Source organism: Chenopodium album, chromosome 13 (assembly GCF_948465745.1).
Source record: "Chenopodium album chromosome 13, dcCheAlbu1.1, whole genome shotgun sequence".
In the NCBI taxonomy this organism is placed as follows: Eukaryota; Viridiplantae; Streptophyta; class Magnoliopsida; order Caryophyllales; family Amaranthaceae; genus Chenopodium; species Chenopodium album.
The window spans coordinates 54,285,430-54,305,976 of record NC_137846.1 but is presented as its reverse complement, the minus strand read 5'-3'; the positions used below and the strand labels follow the sequence as shown (position 1 = coordinate 54,305,976).

At 34.3% G+C, this 20,547-nt stretch overlaps 3 protein-coding genes across 3 annotated transcripts; 1 reads left to right on the top strand and 2 right to left on the bottom strand.

Moving 5' to 3' along the window:
• Positions 1–6,538: 6,538 nt before the first annotated feature.
• Positions 6,539–10,834, top strand: LOC145575006 (cysteine synthase 2-like). The gene is made up of 6 exons (XM_081632918.1): positions 6,539–6,804; positions 7,525–7,599; positions 9,019–9,162; positions 9,272–9,661; positions 9,742–9,977; positions 10,391–10,834. Exons 1-6 carry the CDS (start codon positions 6,571–6,573, stop codon positions 10,611–10,613), a joined length of 1,302 nt encoding a protein of 433 aa, XP_081489044.1. The 5' UTR covers positions 6,539–6,570; the 3' UTR covers positions 10,614–10,834.
• Positions 10,835–11,686: 852 nt separating this feature from the next.
• LOC145575007 (uncharacterized) lies at positions 11,687–14,331 on the bottom strand. Its single transcript, XM_081632919.1, has 3 exons — positions 14,007–14,331; positions 12,240–12,340; positions 11,687–12,117 (listed from the first exon to the last, which is right to left on the bottom strand). Exons 1-3 carry the CDS (start codon positions 14,059–14,061, stop codon positions 11,836–11,838), a joined length of 438 nt encoding a protein of 145 aa, XP_081489045.1. The 5' UTR covers positions 14,062–14,331; the 3' UTR covers positions 11,687–11,835.
• A 4,281-nt stretch (positions 14,332–18,612) lies between these two features.
• On the bottom strand, positions 18,613–19,925 carry LOC145576972 (two-pore potassium channel 1-like). The gene is made up of 2 exons (XM_081634677.1): positions 18,996–19,925; positions 18,613–18,868 (listed from the first exon to the last, which is right to left on the bottom strand). Exons 1-2 carry the CDS (start codon positions 19,913–19,915, stop codon positions 18,679–18,681), a joined length of 1,110 nt encoding a protein of 369 aa, XP_081490803.1. The 5' UTR covers positions 19,916–19,925; the 3' UTR covers positions 18,613–18,678.
• Between the last annotated feature and the right edge of the window lie 622 nt (positions 19,926–20,547).

The following is a 20,547-nucleotide window of genomic DNA, read 5'->3' as shown; positions in this document are numbered from 1 at the left end:
CTACTGCCTATTATTAACTCTTACGACTTACGAGTAGATTATATTATTTCACTTGAAATAAGGTGTTATAATCTAAATTGGTTTAAAATTAGGAAAAATTGACTTTTGCTACCTGTTAAAAACGCGATTTCACTTTTGTTACCTATGAAAATTTTTATTTTATTTTACTACCTATCAAATCCCGTTTTTTAAATTTCGCTACCTGTTAACGGAATCCGTTTATAATTCCGTTAGTGAGATGAAACCACCCTCATTAACACCTTCCGGCCACCACTCCCTCCTTAGCCACCCTAAATGCCTCCCCGTCAGCCACCCAAAAAAAAAAAAAAAAAAAAAAAAAAAAAAAATAAGAAAACCAGCCACCCCCACCCCTCCCCTAACCTGCCACCCCTTCCCTCCCCCCCTGCCGGCAGTCGGTGCCTAGAAAATCGGTCGGCGTCGTCGCGCACCCTCTCCCTCCCTTCCCCCCACCCATACGCAGCCCCCCTTCCTTCCCTTTTCCCCACCATACGCAGCCCCCATACCCTTTCCCCAACGTTTCGCTACCACGACCCCCACCCCGAACCAAATCCACCCCCCTTTCCCCTTCCCCCACCGCCCCTATCCGCGTTTCCCCCCACCGAAATCAATAGCCCTCCACTTCCCCTCATGTTTTCGGCCTTCCCTAACCCAAAACCACCACCCCAAAACCACTTTAAACGAATTGCATAATTTAGGGTTTCGTCTTGGGTGGTTTTGGGGTGGTGGTTTAGGGTTAAGGAAGGCCGAAAACATGAGGGGAAGGGGAGGGCTATCGATTTCGGTGGGGGAAATGCGGCTAGGGGCGGATTCCGGTGAGGGAAGGGAAAAGGGGGGTGGATTTGGTTCGGGTGGGGGTCGTGGCAGCGAAACAACGGGGAAAGGATAGGGAGCTGCGTAGGGTGGGGGAAAGGGAGGGGGGTGGGTTCGCGCCGGCGACGGCCGAAGGTCTGGGCGCCGGCCGACGGCAGGGGGGAGGGATGGGGTGGCAGTTGAGGGGAGGGGTGGCAGGTTTTTTTTTATTTTTTAGTTTTTATTTTTTTTAATTTATTATTATTTAAAAAAAAATAAAATAAATAACCTTAACAGAATCCTAACCGATTCCGTTAACAGGTAGCAAAACTTAAAAAAAGTGTATATGTTAGGTAGTAAAATAAAATAAAAGTTTTAATAGGTAGCAAAATTGAAATTGAGGTGTTTGATAGGTAGCAACAGTAAAAAAATCCTTAAAATTACAATATCATGATCCATCTATAATTGGGTCTAAAATCAAACCCAAGTCCAAACCCAATATTTGTAACTTTGGTTGGTTAATTATAACATGCACCATGGTGCATGTTAAACTGTGTGCACCACCAGTAATAAGATGCCACGTTTTTTTACAATTTATCATCACTGCCAACATTATTATATATCGGTATTTTCTCTCTCCTCTCTTCTCCTCCCTCACACTTTTTTTAATTTCTGATTTCTCTCTCCTCTATCACTAGTAGAATAAACTAAATGGGAAGCCCCAAATGGCAAGCGGTTATTGAATTCCGCTTCCAAAAACACCCAAAAAAAAAAAAAACTAATATAAACAAATGGCAAGCGGTTTTGGGTGAACCGCTTACCAAAATGTAAATGGCAAGCGGTTCAAACCATTAACCGCTTGCCATTTGCTAAAAGACCCTATTTCTCACGCGGCCTCCTTCTCTCTCCTCTCCTCACCTTATTTCTCACGTCCCTCTATCTCCTCCCTCACCTCATTCCCCACGTCTTCTCTCTCCTCTCATCTCCTCCTCCATTCTCCTCCATCTGATTTCCTCTCTCCATTCTCCTCCATCTATCACGTTCCTTCTCTCCTCTCTTCTCAAGCAGCACCAGTTTTTCGAGCAAAAAAACTCATAAAAAACCCCGATTTTTCGAACTCACAAATCCGAGCATAGTCGAGTAAAAATCCAAGCAAAAAAAATTCAAGCAAAACCGACCAAAATTAGCGAAAATCCGACCAAATTCAAGCAAAAATCCGACCAAATTCGAGCAATACCAACACCAACACTCATGAGGTTGTGTAATTTCAGATCTAATTTAATTTAGGTAAGAATTTAGAGTTAGTTTTTTTTTTTTTTTTTTTCAAATTTCTGATTTAATTACTTGTATTATTCCATTAATTTTTCTGGGTATTGGTTTAATTTTTCTAGATTTGTTCAATTTAGTTGATATTAAATGTTTAATTACGGAGTTTATTGGGTTTGGTGGTGGTATTGATGGGTTTTGTGGGTTTTAATTTCAAATTTTATGTTCTCTTTGCATCATTGCATGAGTAAATTTTTTGAGCTTTTTTCTTTAATTGTTCCAGATACAGGTGGCGTCGATTGTGGTGGCGGTAGTGGGCTGGTGGCGTCGATTGTGGTGGCGGTGGTGGGATGGTTGCGTCGATTGTGGTGGCGTTGGTGGTGGTTGGATGGTTGCGTCGATTGTGGTGGCGAAAAGGGATGGGATCTGGTGGATAGTGGTGGTGCTGGTGCGTGGTCTGGTGCTGGTGCGCGGTGCGTGGTGCGCGTGAACGGTGAGGGTGGTGGTGGTGCACGTGAACGGTGATGCTGGTGGTGGAGAACAAGTGCTGTCTCGTATAAATTTTTTTAGACAACTTGTATTAATGTAATTACTTGTATTAATTTTTATTTTTTTTTGTTTTTGATGAAAATGTACTACTTACATCAATTAATTAATAAAAATATTATTGTTTTTATATATATATTGTTTGTTTATCAATTTCAGTGAAAAAAAGGAAAAAAAAAATTATTTTTTATAGCCCAAATGGGCAGCGGTTTGGCGCCAAAACCGCTGCCCATTCTCTTCAAATGGCAAGCGGTTCTGAACCGCTTGCCATTTGAATGGCCATTGGCAAGCCCCCCAATAGGGAGCGGTTCAAAACCGCTTGCCATTGGGGGGTTTGAACCGCTTGCCAATTTGTTTTTTCTACTAGTGTATCTTCTCTCTCCTCTATTTTTCTCTCTCTTAAATTCATTCATTCATCACCATAGATCGAGATCCTTCATCTTTTCCTCTTACAATTCATAATTTCTAATTAATTTCTATCACCTCTATTTTTCTTTTTCTTAAATTCATTCATTATTGTTGTTGATTTAATTTCTTCATCACCATTGTTGATCACCATAATTTCAAAATTCGTTTTCTTCAACCTTCAATTTGAAGCTTTGTTAATGGAGTTTTTGCAGAGAAGTGAAGTTTAAAATGGCGGATTTGACGAGGAGAAGGTGTTTAAGACGACGGAGTAGATTATTTTCCAATGAAATTCCATTGTCTAAATCACTATGGCTAGGTTTGAATTTCGAAATATGTAGATTTCATATTATTTTAATTTTTTTGTTAGTGACATTTGTGTATTCTATTATTAATAGATCTGTTTTTTGTTACATTTTGGTCTTTTGAACATTTTAAGTTAAAAATCTGAACGTAGGATACGTTTTCTATAAAGATTTATTTTTACTGACAAATATTTTTGGATTTATGAACATCTTAATTATAATTTTGAACATGTGATACATTTCTTATGAACTTTTTTTAGATCTGTGTATTTTGTAATCATTTTTAAAAAATTGGTGTTCTATACTTTATAATCTATATATCTGAACATTTGATTCTTTGCATATGAAAATTTATTATGTTTTCGATTTATGAATTTTTAAAACTTTTTTATGTTTTGTAATTATAAACCTATTATGTTAGATATTTGAACATGTGCATGTTTTTTTTTTATGAACAACTGATTTAAATTGATTATTTGAAAGATATTCATATATTCAATGTTATGTAAGCTGTTGAAAGTGTGTTGAATTTGATTTTTGATTTTAATTGCTAAATTTTTTTTATATGATTTTCAGTATCATTTATAATTTAATTGTTGAATTGATACTTTAATTTGTATTTGATGAATATAATTTGTTTATACCATGTTTTTGAATATTTTTTTCATATAATTTGAGTAACGCACTTTCCATTGTATTTATTATCAAAATTGTTATTAGCAGTATCATATTATGAACACTGTTTCTATTTTTATGAACATTTAGGTTACTATAATGAATCTTCCATTTTACATAATTTTCTGAGTATGTATATATGCTTTTTAGAAAATAATTGTAAACGTAATTATGAACATTTTTTTCCAATATTTGAACTTTGTTGTTTTATTTTTGAATTCCAATAATGATTATTATGAACTATGTTTGTTTATTGCAGTTAGAACATGTGAAGTTGTTTATAAGGAAAGTATGAAGGCTGAGCAACATCTGAGCAGTGTCTTCAGGTCAAGAAGTTTTGGAAGGGTGTTTTAGTGGTTTGTGGTTGGGGTTCAGAAGTTTATGTAGGGTGTTCAGTGGTTTGTGGTTGGGGTAATAATTTGGTAGGGGTTAGTTTCAGAGGTTTTTTAGGGTGTTAAGTGGTTTGTGGTTGGGGTTCGGAAGTTTTGTAGGGTGTTTAGTGGTTTGTGGTTAGGGTTCAGAAGTTTTTGTAGGGGGTTTAGAATTTTTTGTGGGGTGTTCATTGGTTTGTGGTTCGGGTTCAGAAGTTTTTGTAGGGTGTTTAGTGGTTTGTAGTTGGGGCTCAAAAGTTTTTGTAGGGGAGTTTAGAAATTTTTGTAGGGTGTTCAGTGGTTTGTGGTTGGGGTTCAGAAGTTTTTGTAGGGTTCAAATGTTTTTGTAGGGTGTTCAGTGGTTTGTGGTTGAGGTTTAGAAGTTTTTGTAGGTGGTTCAGAGGTTTTTGTAGGGTGTTTAATGGTTCGTGGTTGGGGTTAAGAAGTTTTTGTAGGGGGTTCAAAGGTTTTTGTAGGGTGTTTAATGGTTCGTGGTTGGGGTTTAGGAGTTTTTATAGGGTATTCAATGGTTTGTGGTTGGGGTTCAAAAGTTTTTATAGGGGGGTTCAGAAGTTTTTGTAAGGGGTTCATTCTTGAACGTTTGTTGATTCCTGAACTTCTGGTGCTTCTTCAATCTAACCTGCTTCTTGGGAGCTTTTACTTCTTATTACTCTGCTTGTTGTAGGAATTTTTTCCTTTAGGTTTTTTAAAAGGCCATTCAGAGGTGGTCTTTAAAGGGGGGTTCAGTGGTTTTTGAAGGGGGTTCGGAGGTTTTTGGTGGAGGATTCAAAGGTTTCTAGGTGTTTTTCACTTGTTTCTTGGGGCTTTTCAGCGGATTTCTGGTGGGTTATCTGTGTTTTCTGGTGGCTTTTCAATGATTTCAGAGGGCTTTTCATTGGTTTCTAGGGGCTTTTCAGAAGTTAATTAAGGTTGTTTAATATTTTGTGGGTGTAGTTCTGATATCTTTGGGGGCTGATAAGTGTTTTGTGGGGGGTAGTTCAAATGTCTGTAGGGGCTATTCAATGTTTTGTCAGGCTGATTAGTGTTTTTTGGGGCTGATCAGTATTTTATGGGGGTAGATCAGATGTTTCTGGGAGCTGATTAGTGGTTTGTGAGGGCAAGTAAGTGGTTTGTGGGGGTTGTTCAGTGGTTATTGTGTGTTGTTCATAAGTTTCTTGTGGTTGTTCAGTACTTGGTCGATCTGATAATTAAAAAACAAACAACAAAGTGAGCAAATAAATAATATCTAAACAAATTATTACATTATACGAACGTAATTAATTGAATTTCTAAACAAATTATTACTTCATAAAGCACATAATATATGGACATAAAGCACAACGTATATGAACATCAAACAGAAACTATATGAACATAAATATACCTGTTAATTGGACTTTATGATATTTCTTTGTCTAATTCTTCCAATATTTTTTGACAAACAATTGGACTTCCTTTAGGTATATCATCTAACTTCTTCTTTTTTTGGTGTTCTGAGTTGAACATTTGACTAATTGGACTATTAAAAAAAATTTAGGGTTTAATTTAGTATTCAATTCCAAAAATGAAAATTTAAGATAAAATTGGGATTTTGAGTAATAAATTAAGTACACTTCTTCATCTTCATTAGTAGGAGAACATAGTTTTGATTTTCTACAAAAAAATAAATTGAAAGAAAAAAAAATTAAAACGACAATTATGTTCATGAATTTTGAAATTTGTTGAATTATATTAGCAAATTTACAGAAATTTAAGTAATGTTCTCCTTTTAGAACTGTTATTTGTTTTTATCCATGGCAGTAAAACAGTTTTTTAGAGAGAGAAAATTAAAATAAATAAATAAATGAGAAAAGATTTTGAAATTATGAGATGAAACATAATTTTTCAAACAAATTAAAAAATTTATATGGGGGTTGAGAGAGGAGGAAATAATTTTTTCTTAATAAAAATCTGAATAGTATTGAGCTGGTATGTATTGGGCATGTTTTTTAGGTGAATATAGCTACTGGGCTATTATTTGGGCTTGGTGCACCTATTTGTAGGTGCACCAAGGTGTATGTAATACCAATTGACTTTGGTTGGCGGTTTAATTCTTAGAATTTCCAAATCTTAAGGCGGTTTAAAACCCACAAAATCAACCGCACCCAAAATGGTTAGAAAGAGAAGATACAGTCCAACCCATCAAGCCACTCATGGCGCCGGTAAGCTGCACCAATGGGGCAATGGCTGGTTGTGTAGCCGTTCTTTCTCTCTCTTTAGCCACCCTTTCTTACTTCCTTTTCAACCAACAACGGATTTTCAAGCATCCCAAATCAAAACCTCAAAATCCCAGTTGCACTAAAAAGTATGGAAATGGAATTGTTGGTGCAATTGGAAATACCCCTTTGATTAGAATCAATAGTCTTTCTGATGCCACTGGTTGCGAGGTACTTAGCTTGATTTTTTATTCTATGGAGTTTTGTGACTTGGGTATTAAAAAAATTTGCTTATTTGTTGGGGATTGGATTGATTGTTGAATGTTAAATTTGCTTATATGTGTTTAAGGTGCTGCTTTTCGATTGAATTGCTACTAATTGTCCGGAAATGAAGATTCTTTTTGTTGGGGTTCTGATTGATTGATTGTTAAATGTTAATTTTGCTAATGTGTGCTAAATTTGCTTATTTGATAGAATTGTTATTTTCCAGAAATTAGTACTCTTGTTGTTGGGGTTTTGATTGATGTATTGTTTAATGTTAAATTTTGCTAATGTGTGTTTAAACTGCTAATTCTTTTGATTGAATTGCTACTAATTGTCCAGAAATGAGGATTTTTTCTGTTGGGTTGTTGATTGATTGATTGTTTGATGTTAATTTTGCTATCGTGTGTAACTTTGCTATTTTTATTTTTATTTTTATTTTTATTGAATTGCCACTAATTGTCCAGAAATGAGGATTCTTTTTGTTGGGGTTTTGAATGATTGATTGTTAAATGTTAATTATGGTAACATGTCCTTAATTTGCTAATTTTGATGATAAATTGTCAAGAATTGAGGATTCTTTATTGGGGTTTTACCTTATTGTTAAACACATTCCAATACTAGCTGAATGTTTTGTACTAGTATATAACTATTAGCAAAGCAAAGCCCTAATTAATTTTGTTTGAGCAGATTCTTGGGAAAGCTGAGTTCTTGAATCCAGGAGGAAGTGTCAAAGACAGGATTGCTGTTAAAATCATAGAAGAGGTACTTTTAAGCTGAGTTTTTATGCTGTTATGCGTCATTGATTGTGCTTCATGCGGAATTGAGTATCTCATAACCTATGCGTACTGTACTCTGCTATTGCTGGGGTAAGTATTTGAGTATATTTGGCCCCCCTCTATCATGCTCGAAGCAGGAGGATTGCTTAAAACTTAAAAGCATTGAGGTAATAGTGTCATTAACGTCTGGACTCATACTGGTATTTTGAAGTACTGCTGAGTGATTACATTTTATTGAAATGAACTTAGTAAATAAGGATTTGGAGGATGAAAATAGAGCTCTGAACTGTTTTAAGATGGTAGTGTTATGTGTTCATATGCATTGATAATTAAAGAAAAGGCTGGATGTCCCACTTCATGTTGTCAGTTGACTAGGTGATGTGAAATATGCCTGATGGGGTTAATTAGAGATTTAGTTCAGGAATGAGAAATTTGTAAGCATTTCTAGTTCCGTATGGGAGGCTTAGTTTAGGATTGGAGATGTTGAAGGCTGCTTTAAATTAAGGTAACAGTAATTCAGGACCAAGTGATACTACTATGTTGAAAATTTTAGAGGACTTTCTTTGATTAGCCATTGTACAAATATTCTTTTTAAGCCATCCACATGTTTTCACCTTATTAATGACTTCAAAAAGCTAGCTCTCTTAGCTGCAATTTATTCATACTAGGGTTACCTGGTGTTTGGAGAGCCACAAGGGCGGGTGATGAGAATCGATCCCCGGATCTCCTGGAATCGGGAAGGAAGCTCTAACCACTTGAGCTATCCCTCACTCTCAGGTTACCTGTTTTTTTTACAGTTAATTTCTTTGTTTGTAGGTTTAAATGTTTAATATTGTGGCACCTTATGAGCCAAGAGGAGTGAATGAGTGATTATCAGTATGTAGATGTGTCTAAAGAGAGTTTACTCGGATTCTTCTAGAACATTATGCTGTAGCTTATACAACATAATTTTATAACACAGCCCTCTTGTATTGCCACAACTATTCTTGAGTATCATGCAACTTAGCGAGGTAGTAGTTGAAGGTACCCTCTTGTGCTTAGACATAGTCAAGAAAGATATATATAGGGAATTTAGGTGTGTAGTAATTTAGATGCTTCGTTTCACATTAATTACTCTGCTGGATACACGATAATTTCAATCGGGTATGGACATAGACAACACATGTAGGCTAGGTCATCCAAAATTCACATTAAATGTTGAGTATACATACCTGTGTGGCTGTGTATACATGCAAGGCTTCTGCCTTGCCTTTTTGTTGGTCTTTGACCCTGCTTCAGATGTAGTGTTCTAACTGTTCTCCCTTTGGTTTTAATGTGATGTACTCTATACGAGGGAAGGTTTTTATTTTTTGTTCATATTGATTGCATATGTTTCTGTTTCCTCTAATATGTGGCATATGCTCAGGCATTGGCATCTGGTCAACTAGCTCCTGGTGGAGTGGTTACTGAAGGTAGTGCTGGAAGTACTGCCATTAGTCTCGCAACAGTTGCTCCTGCTTACGGATGTAAATGTCATGTTGTGATTCCGGATGATGTTGCTATAGAAAAGGTATGTTTTGGCCTACTCCACCAAAGCATGAACCTTCTTTTCTTCTAAATTTTCTATGCAGTTTTATTTTGGTTTCTTACTGTCCCTTGTCCGCCTCCAAAACAAGCAGTCTCAGATTATTGAAGCCCTTGGTGCTACAGTTGAGCGGGTCAGACCAGTGTCAATCACTCACAAAGACCACTTTGTAAATGTAGCTAGACGACGGGCATCAGAAGCTAGTGAGCAGGCAGCTAAAAATGGTAAAAATAGTCAAACACCTAACAGAAACCAAGAGCAAACAAATGGTGAAATATATGAAGAGCAGAAGAAAAATCACACAGTTTCAAGGGACTGTACTGGAGGTTTCTTTGCTGACCAGTTTGAAAATTTGGCCAATTTTCGAGCCCATTGTGAAGGCACAGGGCCTGAAATTTGGGAGCAAACTGAAGGAAAGCTGCATGCATTTGTAGCGGCTGCTGGAACTGGGGGCACATTAGCAGGTGTTTCTCATTTCCTTAAGGTGAGTTCTGCCTTTTGATATGTAATGCATTTATTTGCAGAAAGTCGGAAAGTAATAAATGATTCCTCCTTTCTTGACAGGAGAAAAACGATAATATCAAGTGCTTCCTGATTGACCCTCCTGGTTCTGGCTTGTTCAATAGAGTAACAAGGGGAGTGATGTATTCAAAGGAGGAGGCTGAAGGGAAGAGGCTAAAGAACCCCTTTGACACTATAACTGAGGGCATTGGAATAAATAGGTTGACTCATAATTTCATGAAGGCCAGGCTAGATGGCGCTTTCCGAGGCACAGACAAGGAGGCTGTTGAGATGTCTAGGTAAGCCCATGCTTTCATATCTTTCTAATGTCTAGGCTGTTGACACCATATGTTTGTTATCGATCCTTACTTTTTTAACTGTTGGCTCTTGGCAAGTTAGCAGCAGTTGCATGAAAACTTGATGAAACATGCCACATTTCTCTCATTTCTAAATGTTTCCCTTTTTTTCTTAAGCTTTAAAAAACTTTTGGCAAAACATCTCCTAGATCCCTTTTATAAATATTGCCCTTTCATGAATATGTTCTCCAGTAGTAAATATTGTACTTAACTCCATGTATGCACTAAGATACTGTTTTCTTGATTATATTCCGAAGTTTTTTCTCCATATTTGACTATTTCGTTTCCCTTATTTTTGTTTCCCGATTTCCTTTTGGTTCAACAAAGCTTATCAGCCAATTTTTAAACTGCATCAGGTTCCTCCTGAAGAACGATGGGATTTTCTTAGGTAGCTCTTCAGCCATGAATTGTGTTGGAGCTGTTAGGGTTGCTCAGGCGCTGGGTCCTGGCCATACCATTGTTACAATCCTGTGCGACAGTGGGATGAGGCATCTGAGTAGATTCTACAAAGCCGAGTACCTCTCTCAGCTGGGTTTGACTCCATCTGCCACTGGTTTGGAATTTCTTGGTCTTCCATGAGAAGAGAAACACGTAGACAGCAATTTAGCTCACCCAGAGAAAATTGAAAATGACATACTAGATCCAGTTTGCTGAAAGTTTAGACCGATAGAGATGCTGGAATTAAGCTCAACCATTTTTTTTTTTTTTTTAGTATGAGGTAGTCAAATTAATCATTGAGCATATACGAAGTACATGTTGTATGAATTGTTTGATTATTATTATACGAGTATTGTTTATCAACATACTTTCTCCGTTCTTTTTTACTTGACCCGCTCTGACTTATACATTATTCATCACTCCTCCTTTGACCATTTTTTGTGAATAATATGTATGGAAAAACATATTTATGTGGGATTATTTTCAATTCGTCTCAATAAGTAATATTATAATATATAAATTTTATAATTTTTACTTATGGAGAATTAAAGTTATTGATCGTTAAAGTTTTGCATTGACAAGTGTGATAAAAGAAACAAGTCAAATAAAAAAGAACAGGCATATAACGTATAATTTAAATGCATCTCTACTATTTGGAAAACTCATGAAAATTGTTGAACCATTGATATTAGAATGTGCATGCCAAGAACTATTCAGAGGAACTACCAACATGCACCACTTTACAAGTTTACAAGGCTTTTTTATTTATTTATTTATTTATTTTATTTTTTTTTATTCATTTATATTTTTATTTTATTTTATTTTTTTTTTTGAGAAAATACCTTTTTAATAAACATTAGATACCTTAACAGTTAACAATTTACCATTTTGTTTTTGTGAATTTCAAATGTCAAGCATGATCTACGAAACCAGTTCAGTTAGAATGAAAGTATGGGCAAAAAACTCGCTGTCAAGACTCAAGAGTAGTACTGAAATACAAAAACTCTATTTTATCTCAAATTTTTTTTTTGCAACTTAGCATCCGTTTGCTGGTAGGGAGGCTTGCCTGGGAATGAGTAATCTAGACTACAAATCAGTATAATTTGAAGGAAGGCTTTGGACTTGCACAACATAGTTTACGGGATTAGGGACTACAAAAATAGAACGGTTTTAGAAGCAACCAAACCCATTGCATAAATAGAAACAGATGCAGATAACCAAAAGAAACAACACAAATGTTATAAACAGGTTCATAATCAAGGTGCACCATGCCTATGCTCCTTGTAACTCTCAGATATGTAAAAAGAGGTTCTACAAATAAAACCAGTAAAAGTATGAAAGTAATCTCAAGCTTGTAAAGCATTCACTGACGATTCCTTCCATCAAACAGCGACTCATCACAGTGTGGGTCAAGCCAATCCTTGGACGAACCTTTGGCCATCTTTCCACTCATCTTACCACTGCCACCAACAAGTTCTCTTAAGCTCTCGACTCTATTCTCTCGCCCTGTGCTGCCAATCTTCTTGTCTGCTTCCTTGAGCTTCTGTTTGAAACGCTGCTTACGATTGGTGGGGTTTTGCTCTTGTTGCTTCTGTTGAGGTGGAGCTCCGTGGGGTCCCAAGTAAATTTTTTCTAGCTTATTATCCTGACCATCCAGAAAAGGGTTTTTACAATCGATCAGAAACGGTATGTTTGATCTGTCAAGCTATCAAAGCCTACCAAGCTACAGTGTATATGGACAGGAATTAAAAAAAATTGAACATTTACCTTCAAAGGAGCAGACTTGGAGACATCTACCTTCGGAGGATCTGATTCAATTTGGTCAGGGTTTTCTATTCCCAAGCTTGGAATTACAAATCCATCAGTGTCTGGAGGCAGCATGAAAATGAATTAAAAAAAAAACACGAAGTAAAAACAATGCCGCTGACAGCAAAAGGCAATAGCTCAACTAGTTTACACATAATACGTAAATGTATTTAAATAGACAAAAATGAAAAAGGATCATTTTTAAACGCAAGAAAATAAGAATAAGATCTGCAATATAAACTCGTAACAAAAACCGCATTTACAAGTTGCCAAATCATAGGGTCAATCAATAATGGATAATATCACGCTAGCAGCTTCAACATGATGAGGCATAATGGCAAGTGACGGGGATGTATGTCTGTGCAGTTAAAAGAGTCAGTCTAATAAGTAAAACAGTTCATCCTCATTATCTTAGTGGGATACAAGTAGCAGTTTCCAATTTTCAAGTCTCAAATTGCAGGACCTGGAAATGTAAGCCGACCAAACAAGCAAGGTTTCCACTTGTGAGACTATCAGCATCACATCAAAATAGTTCACCAGCTGAGATTCCTTTTTTTTATGTAAAAGCGCACTTCTACATTGACCAAAATACATAGATCTTGAAATAGGTAACACGAAAGGTGAAACCATGATGTAAAGCTGTTGTTATCCTTATAAAATGAACGCAATCAATGCATGATGAGAAACCACCCTACAAATATGACATATTGTGTTATTCTAGACAAAACTGAAACTAGTATGTCATTACTGTCTTCCCATCATCTTTTAATACTGAAGAGCAAAAAAATTATGTTCGATCTGAGAAATGTAAAACCCTCATTACAAACTACTACTTCAGGAATTGGTGTCTACAACATCTCATTTAGTCAAAGACACATCTAACATGTTGGTTGGAGTAATTCACAGTTTAGAGGGATGCATAGACTTGATTGCTCTATTAGTCTTTTCCTATCCAACAAAACTTATATTAATCAATAAACTAATACATACAGTCAAAATGTCAAATTGTCAAAGATCAAGACTAAGAGACCATAGACTATAGGACATTCAATCTAACCAGTTCAATGTCATAATTTATTTGATTAAGACAATCAAACATAAGAATATAAGAAACAGCACGAACTACAATCAGTGAAAGCAATATCAATAATCCTTGACTCTTTACGGACTATGGTTGCGTACTTGCGTATATATTGACTTCCTTAGACCCTACCTCGACAAGAATCATATCAAGTTCTTCCATTGTTCAAAAAAATACCCAATTCTAGTATTAGTAAAAACACAAAAATGAACTCAAAATCATCAAAAGAAAACCTATCCACTACTTAACCTAAGCATAAGTGAAAGCCTGCCTTAATAAGCCAATATTTTCAAACCTCGAAATCCATCTAAATCACCCAATCGCCCTCTTTTTCGAAGTATAATCAATCAAAAAGTTGGCAACTTAGCATTGCTCTAGTTCTAGTGACAAGTACATGTCAATAATTATAAATTTAAAAACTACCTAAAAATTCATTTCATAGGGTGTAATTAATAACCAAATTGGAAAAATCATTACCCTTACATGAATCCTTGAAATTCATAAACTTCAAAAATAACATAATCATCAAACCAGTAACAAGCAAAACCATACATAGCAAGTTCAACAATTTGCTAAAAAAACAAGTAAAAAACACAATAAATCAATTCAAATTAGCAGGAAAACATAAATATAGAAAAGGGGCATACCCCACTCATCATCTTCTTCAACAGGGGCAGTGGGGTGCAGTGAAGATTGGTCCATGGAACAATGACGATCATCGATTTGCGCAATTAAAGGGCGATTAAGCCCAATTCACAACGCACTTCTTTATCAATTGATATAAATTTCTACTTTTAATTAGCGAATTTGACGACAAATGAGGGATTAATTGGCGCGAAAATCCCTAATTTCCTCAATTTATTTAGAGAGAAAACCCTAGAAAGCTCTGAAAATGAGTTGAGAGGAGAGAGAATGGGAAAGAAATGGACAAGAAATGTGGCGAATCTGATACGGGGTGAGAAGTGAAATGACTAAATTACCCCTTGGTGGGTAGTACTAAAGTGGAAATGTTACATGAACATTCTATTTTTGGGAGGGTTTTCTCTGTTCTTTTCATTGGCATTTGGTGCCAAGAGCATAAAGTGAAAAGAAGGTAGATTCACTAGATTGTGGACCTCAAACAATTGGTAGGTAATAAAAGCAAGGACTATCATCAAATTGGAATATTCATATTCGTGAACATGGACGGAGTAAAACTTAGTTGAAAATCTAACGTATCTTAGATTGCATAGTTAGATGGCATATTATCTTGTGTTATATTAACGTTTAATATGAGGTGGAGGTATAAAGTGCATGTATGCCATTGATTTCGCATAATCAAATTTGTATTGAACTAATTAATTAGTCAAAGCACCATAACATGATGTGTACCATAGATTACGCTAAACAATTTTCAGCTAAATCAAAATTGACTTTATATAATCTAGCTTGAATAGTTATATGGCTAATATTTATTAATTAATCATAATAAATATATTTGACCTTATTTGACTACAATTTGACCCAAATTAGATCATTGTTCAAATATGAGATGACTTGAATTGACTCAAACCTAATTTGGACAATTCATTTGCCACCTTTATCAAGTGTAAATTACTTGCTAGATTACAACTTGTGTGGACCAGAGGTGAAAATGCTAGAGCACTAGATTGCTAGTGACTTATTTTATTTTATATCTTTTTTATTGTTGTAAACACAGAGAATTCAACCGAAACAACCTAAATTATTGTTTGTTATACAAGCAAATGGTATACTATTTACAAATATCTATGTAAAACTGTAAACCATAGATTTCTTAAAAGATTGAGTAACGGATCATTTTCCTTTATTTTAGATATGAACTAGTTTAAGGTCCCGTGCAATGCACGGTTTTACTTAATCAAATTATGAATTACAATGTTAATATAACATAAACATATTTATATATATATATATATATATATATATATATATATATATATATATATATATATATATATATATATATATATATATATATATATATATATATATATATATACAAAAAAAAAAAAATTAAAACAAATACTTGAATTTCTTTTCAAAAAAAAAAATTAACTTGAATTAATATTATATTGTTATCAAAAGTTATTGATTATTAAACATTAAAAAAAAAACACTCAAATTTAATGGTTATACTGTTTTATATGAGAATAAAATTTATGTTAATTATAACCCGTGCAATGTAATTATATACCCCATATTTCCCAATTTTGTTGGCATGTTTTGACGGGCACAATATTTTATAGCATACTATAACTGGAAAAATGTTTAATATAAATTTAATTGACTTAACTTTTATGACAATTAATAATTAGGGTTCGTTTGGCATCATTGTGGTTTTCTGTTTTTTGGTTTTTTGTTTTTTACAATCATATAATATAAGTCATAAAATGAATAAAAATTAGTCAAATTTATTAAAATTATGATAATTTTGAAAACTGACAACAGAAAAGTGGAAACACCTTTTTCTTGTTTCCTGTTTTTGGTTTTTTATTTTCAAAAAAACTGAAAACTGAAAACAAAAAACAATGCCAAACAATCCCTAAGGTTTTTTAATTTTTGTTTTATATTTATGTTTATAGTTATTGAATTGTAGTGTTATTATTATTAATAAATCAAAAAATTTATAGTAAAAGCTAAAGTGTCTAATCCTGGTTGGAGCAAAAAAAAAAAAAAAAACTTTCAAAGAAAAAATACATTGTAGAATAATACGAAGTACGGGATTAGTACATTATTCTAATTTAATATATTACCTTATATGTTTGTTTATTATAGAAAAATACCAATTATAAATAATTATAAAAAATATGCATATAGAATATATTTCAAATATAATTGCCAAATTGAAGATTAAATATTATAGGTTATATAAATTGATATTAATGAAGATTTTGTACAAAAAGGGAAAAAAAAAAGGGAAAGAAAAAAGTGGCGGGAAAATTTTTAATCAGAACATGACAAGTGTCATGTCAGATTCGCTTTTAGTATTATGTAATTGATTGGTAGTAAAAGTGTACAACTATTAAAAATTCTCCGCTAAAATGACGTGGCAAGATTAATAAGCTTTTTTTTCTTTTTTCTTTTTTGTGCACAGGAGGGGCAAAGCCCCAAAAACTAAAAAAACAATACAAAGAAACTAAGGAGGTATTAAATGAATAACATCATTATGTAGAAGATGCCCTAAAGCTTAATGACTCAACAAGCCAGTGGCGGAGCCAGGAATTTCCCACTAGGGGGACAAATGTACATCACTTGATTTAAGAAAAATGGTGTAACACAAATATTTAAATAGCTTAAGGGCCTGTTCACATTTACTTAATTTCAATTCAGTTCAGCTCCAATCAGTTCAGTTCAATTCAGTTCCAATCAGTTCAGTTCAGCTCTTAATTTCCCTCTCTCATAAAATATTCATTTCAGCTCAGTTCAGTTCAGTTCAGCTCCAATCAGTTCAGTTCAATTCAGTTCAATAAATGTGAACATGCCCTAAGTGTTACAACTTAAAAATAAATAAATAAATAAAATCCAAAACACGGATTTACTTAGTAAAAAAATACCAACATCATGTTACCATTTCTTGGCTTATGGGTTTAGAATTATTGAAGAAGTTGAACATTAAATAATTGAATGCACTTATCATAATAAAATGCAAATCAACAATTCCAATTATTCAAATAAATATATGAATATATGGAGTAATTATTAAGAAAAAATATATGACTCAACATGCCAGTGACGGAGCCAGGAATTTCCCACTAGGGGGACAAATGTACATCACTTGATTTAAGAAAAATGGTGTAACACACAAATATTTAAATAGCTTAAGGGCCTGTTCACATTTACTTAATTTCAGTTCAGTTCAGTTCAGCTCCAATTAGTTCAGTTCAGCTCTTAATTTCCCTCTCTCATAAAATATTCATTTCAGCTCAGTTCAGTTCAGTTCCAATCAGTTCAGTTCAGCTCCAATCAGTTCAGTTCAGTAAATGTGAACAGGCCCTAAGTGTTACAACTTTAAAAAAAAAAAAAAAATCCAAACACACGGATTTACTTAGTAAAAAAATACCAGCATCATGTTACCCTTTCTTGGCTTATGGGTTTAGAATTATTGAAGAAGTTGAACATTAAATAATTGAATGCACTTATCATAATAAAATGCAAATCAACAATTACAATTATTCAAATAAATATATGAACATATGGAGTAATTATTAAGAAAAATTAAAAAGGAAGGAATATTATCTTATACATTAAAATATAATAATAGTAAAATGCTTATATCAATGATTGATCTTTTGGTCTCTTGAAGTCATACTCACCTCATTCACCAAGAAATTAGAAATTGAAAGTTATAATAAAATAACAAGTTTAAATTTTATAAGTAATGACCGTTTTGCACTTATTCAAAAAAAGAAAAAAAAAAAAATTGAATGTAGCCACTAGAGCTTGGACCTGTGAACACAGCATTTACAAGGAAGACATTAACCACTACACCATCTTATTTAATATTGAACAATTTGCACAACATTATGTATTTAAACTATTTTTTTTTTAAACCATGTCCCCCTCTAGCTCTGCCTCTACATAATTCTGATTCATTTATTCAATCCAAAATCCATAAAAAAGGGAATATGAAAGATTTGATATAACATGTGACCCAATTGCAAGCAACATATATATTATATGCTCACCATTTGTCTATGTAAGACTTGAGGAATTTTTGTGTATCAAAAAAAAAAAAAAAGGCTTGAGGAATTCCTAATTTTTACCCTAGAAAATGTGACTTTGAATCTTTGATGGACATGATCATTGGGGTGTTGCACATCCAAGCCAAGCTCGAGGTTGCTCATCTCGTAACATTTATACTCTAAATCAACTTAAGCCCACAATTTTTAAGCCAATAATTAGTAATTAAAACTTAAATTTGCCTCAACTTTAATTTCATGTAAAGTCGACTTAAAGTTCATTTTCAACTATTTCAAGTTAAGGCGGCTCAACGAAAGTTAAAATAATACATTATATACTACTAGTTCAAACTAATTTAACAACGTAACAATTAATTCCAAACAATTGGACAAAAAATGTACTTTAGTACACATACCTATACTATATTGTATATTTGAGTGTGTTAGAAGTATATTAGTGTATCAGAAGATACGGTTTCAGGGTAATATAGCAGGATTCAAGAATTTAGAACCCATACAAAGTATTAAAAGAATAGTGATCAGACAACAATGTACATATTTGGTATGATATTGAATATTCAAAGATCAAACTTGCAAAATATCTTCAGACTTCAGTATGTTAAGGAGTCTTCCTCTCAGAAGGCAATTTTGCTGCTTGCGGAGATGATTGTGCTAATGTTATATCAGCTGTAGATATAGCCCCTGACTGATCAACATCAAGTTCTTCAAATTCTACCATTACAAGTGATATATCTTCCTGTGTAATTTTTCCCATCTCTTTCAGCTTATATAAAGCAAACTCAGCAGCACTGCAGATGAAAACAATCCGAAAATCAGAACAAACAATATTATAGATGGAATATTATATGCTGAAAGCTAAGAAGTAAGAAATATATAAATGTGGTATTGGATAGGAGTATCTTAAATTTCACATACTCAATAACTCCATCATCGTCTAGATCAGCTACCTCTATATCAAAATCAGTCATGCACCGGGTAAGAACACGCTCAACCAGATGATTCTGTCTCCTTTCAGCATGTAACTCTGCAAGATAAAGGAAAAACTGTGCTACACATATAGTTCCGATCAAAATCCACAAGATTGCAAAAACACGACCTCCCATTGAACTGAAACTTGGGTATCCATATCCCAGGGTAGAAACAGTAGCACACACACAATAAAATGCCTCAAAAAATCTCATCTTCTCAACAAACTTGAGAAAGAGTGTTCCACTTAGCATGAGAAACAAGAGAAATACAAAAATCAAGACAACTTTATGCTTTGCTTTGTTTCTTTTAATTTTCTTCATAATGTCACTAGGACCAATAAATTCATGACTCATACTCAATGCTCTAACAAGCAGTGCCTCCTGCTTCTCAACAAGGTAATCTGCCGCCTTGCTAAGGATCAATCCAATCAAAGCCAGCCCTACGAAGACATAAGCAGCAGCAAAGAGCTTTGCAAGGTCGGTATTTGGAGCTAGGTCCCCATATCCAGCCGCAGTCATTGTGATCACACAAAAGTAAAGAGAATCAAGTACAGCATTTGTCTTTTTACCACTGATCTGGTTTCTGATCAGGTAGAAGCAGAGAACACCAACACTCAGGTATATAATCAAGGCCGCAGCTACTTTTCTAAGGCTTGGGTGAATACTCTTCAATAGATTTTCTGGAGTTTTTGTAGAAGCATTATCAGCTGCATCACTACTTACTTTTTCAGAAAACTCCCTGACAGGAGCACTCCTTGCACGGCGAAATCTCCTTTTCTTGGCACCATCCTTCTGAAGACGGGATTCTTTTCTAAAATCAAAAGATCCTGATAATGCAACTTCCTTTAAGTTTTTACTGGCCATCATATACCAATATATCACCTGCAAAACACCAGAAGCTTAAGTAGTCCCTTCCAGGGAAGAATTGCAATTCTAAACGAGTTCCGTTTCTAGCCTAAAGTCATATTAACCCACCTTCCCCAACGCTCTCAACCCTTCTTTCCATTCCTATGGGTTAAAATCATAGCAACCAAGTGTAGTTACAAAATTACAAGATCAGAAGTCAGATAACAATCATGATAACCCTGTCTCAGATTTGAAAAAAATGTCAAAATCATTTAATTTTAGTGTGTTATATTTATGTATGTGTATGATATAATTAAACCCTTGACAATGGCCCATATCTAAGATAGATTCATCATCATTAATTCATTATGCATCTTTACAGCGACGACAACTACGCCATAAGGATCCTGTTCCCACAAAATAGGTGAATCAATTATTTATAGATCTAACCCCTTGCCAATATTAATGAACTCTTTACAAAAACCTCCACAAACAAGAGCTTATAGAAAACGGTCTAGCTGATAATATAACAGGAAAACATAAACTAGCAAAGAGAAACGAGAAAGTAGGACTTACCAAATTAAAAATGGAGCTTATAACAGAGAAAAACTCAACTTGTTGAACTCGTGATATCACAAGGCAAGAATATCTGA

Excerpts from the sequence above, each read along its gene's own strand:
- LOC145576972 (XM_081634677.1), bottom strand. The coding sequence starts at position 19,915 with ATGATGGCCAGTAAAAACTTAAAGGAAGTTGCATTATCAGGATCTTTT. Across the intron at positions 18,869-18,995 it reads GACGATGATGGAGTTATTGA|TGCTGCTGAGTTTGCTTTAT; the intron begins GTATGTGAAATT and ends TTTCATCTGCAG.
- LOC145575007 (XM_081632919.1), bottom strand. The coding sequence starts at position 14,061 with ATGGACCAATCTTCACTGCACCCCACTGCCCCTGTTGAAGAAGATGAT. Across the intron at positions 12,341-14,006 it reads TGAAGAAGATGATGAGTGGG|ACACTGATGGATTTGTAATT; the intron begins GTATGCCCCTTT and ends TGCTGCCTCCAG. Across the intron at positions 12,118-12,239 it reads CCAAGTCTGCTCCTTTGAAG|GATAATAAGCTAGAAAAAAT; the intron begins GTAAATGTTCAA and ends CTGGATGGTCAG.
- LOC145575006 (XM_081632918.1), top strand. The coding sequence starts at position 6,571 with ATGGCGCCGGTAAGCTGCACCAATGGGGCAATGGCTGGTTGTGTAGCC. Across the intron at positions 9,163-9,271 it reads ATGATGTTGCTATAGAAAAG|TCTCAGATTATTGAAGCCCT; the intron begins GTATGTTTTGGC and ends CAAAACAAGCAG. Across the intron at positions 9,662-9,741 it reads GTGTTTCTCATTTCCTTAAG|GAGAAAAACGATAATATCAA; the intron begins GTGAGTTCTGCC and ends CTTTCTTGACAG.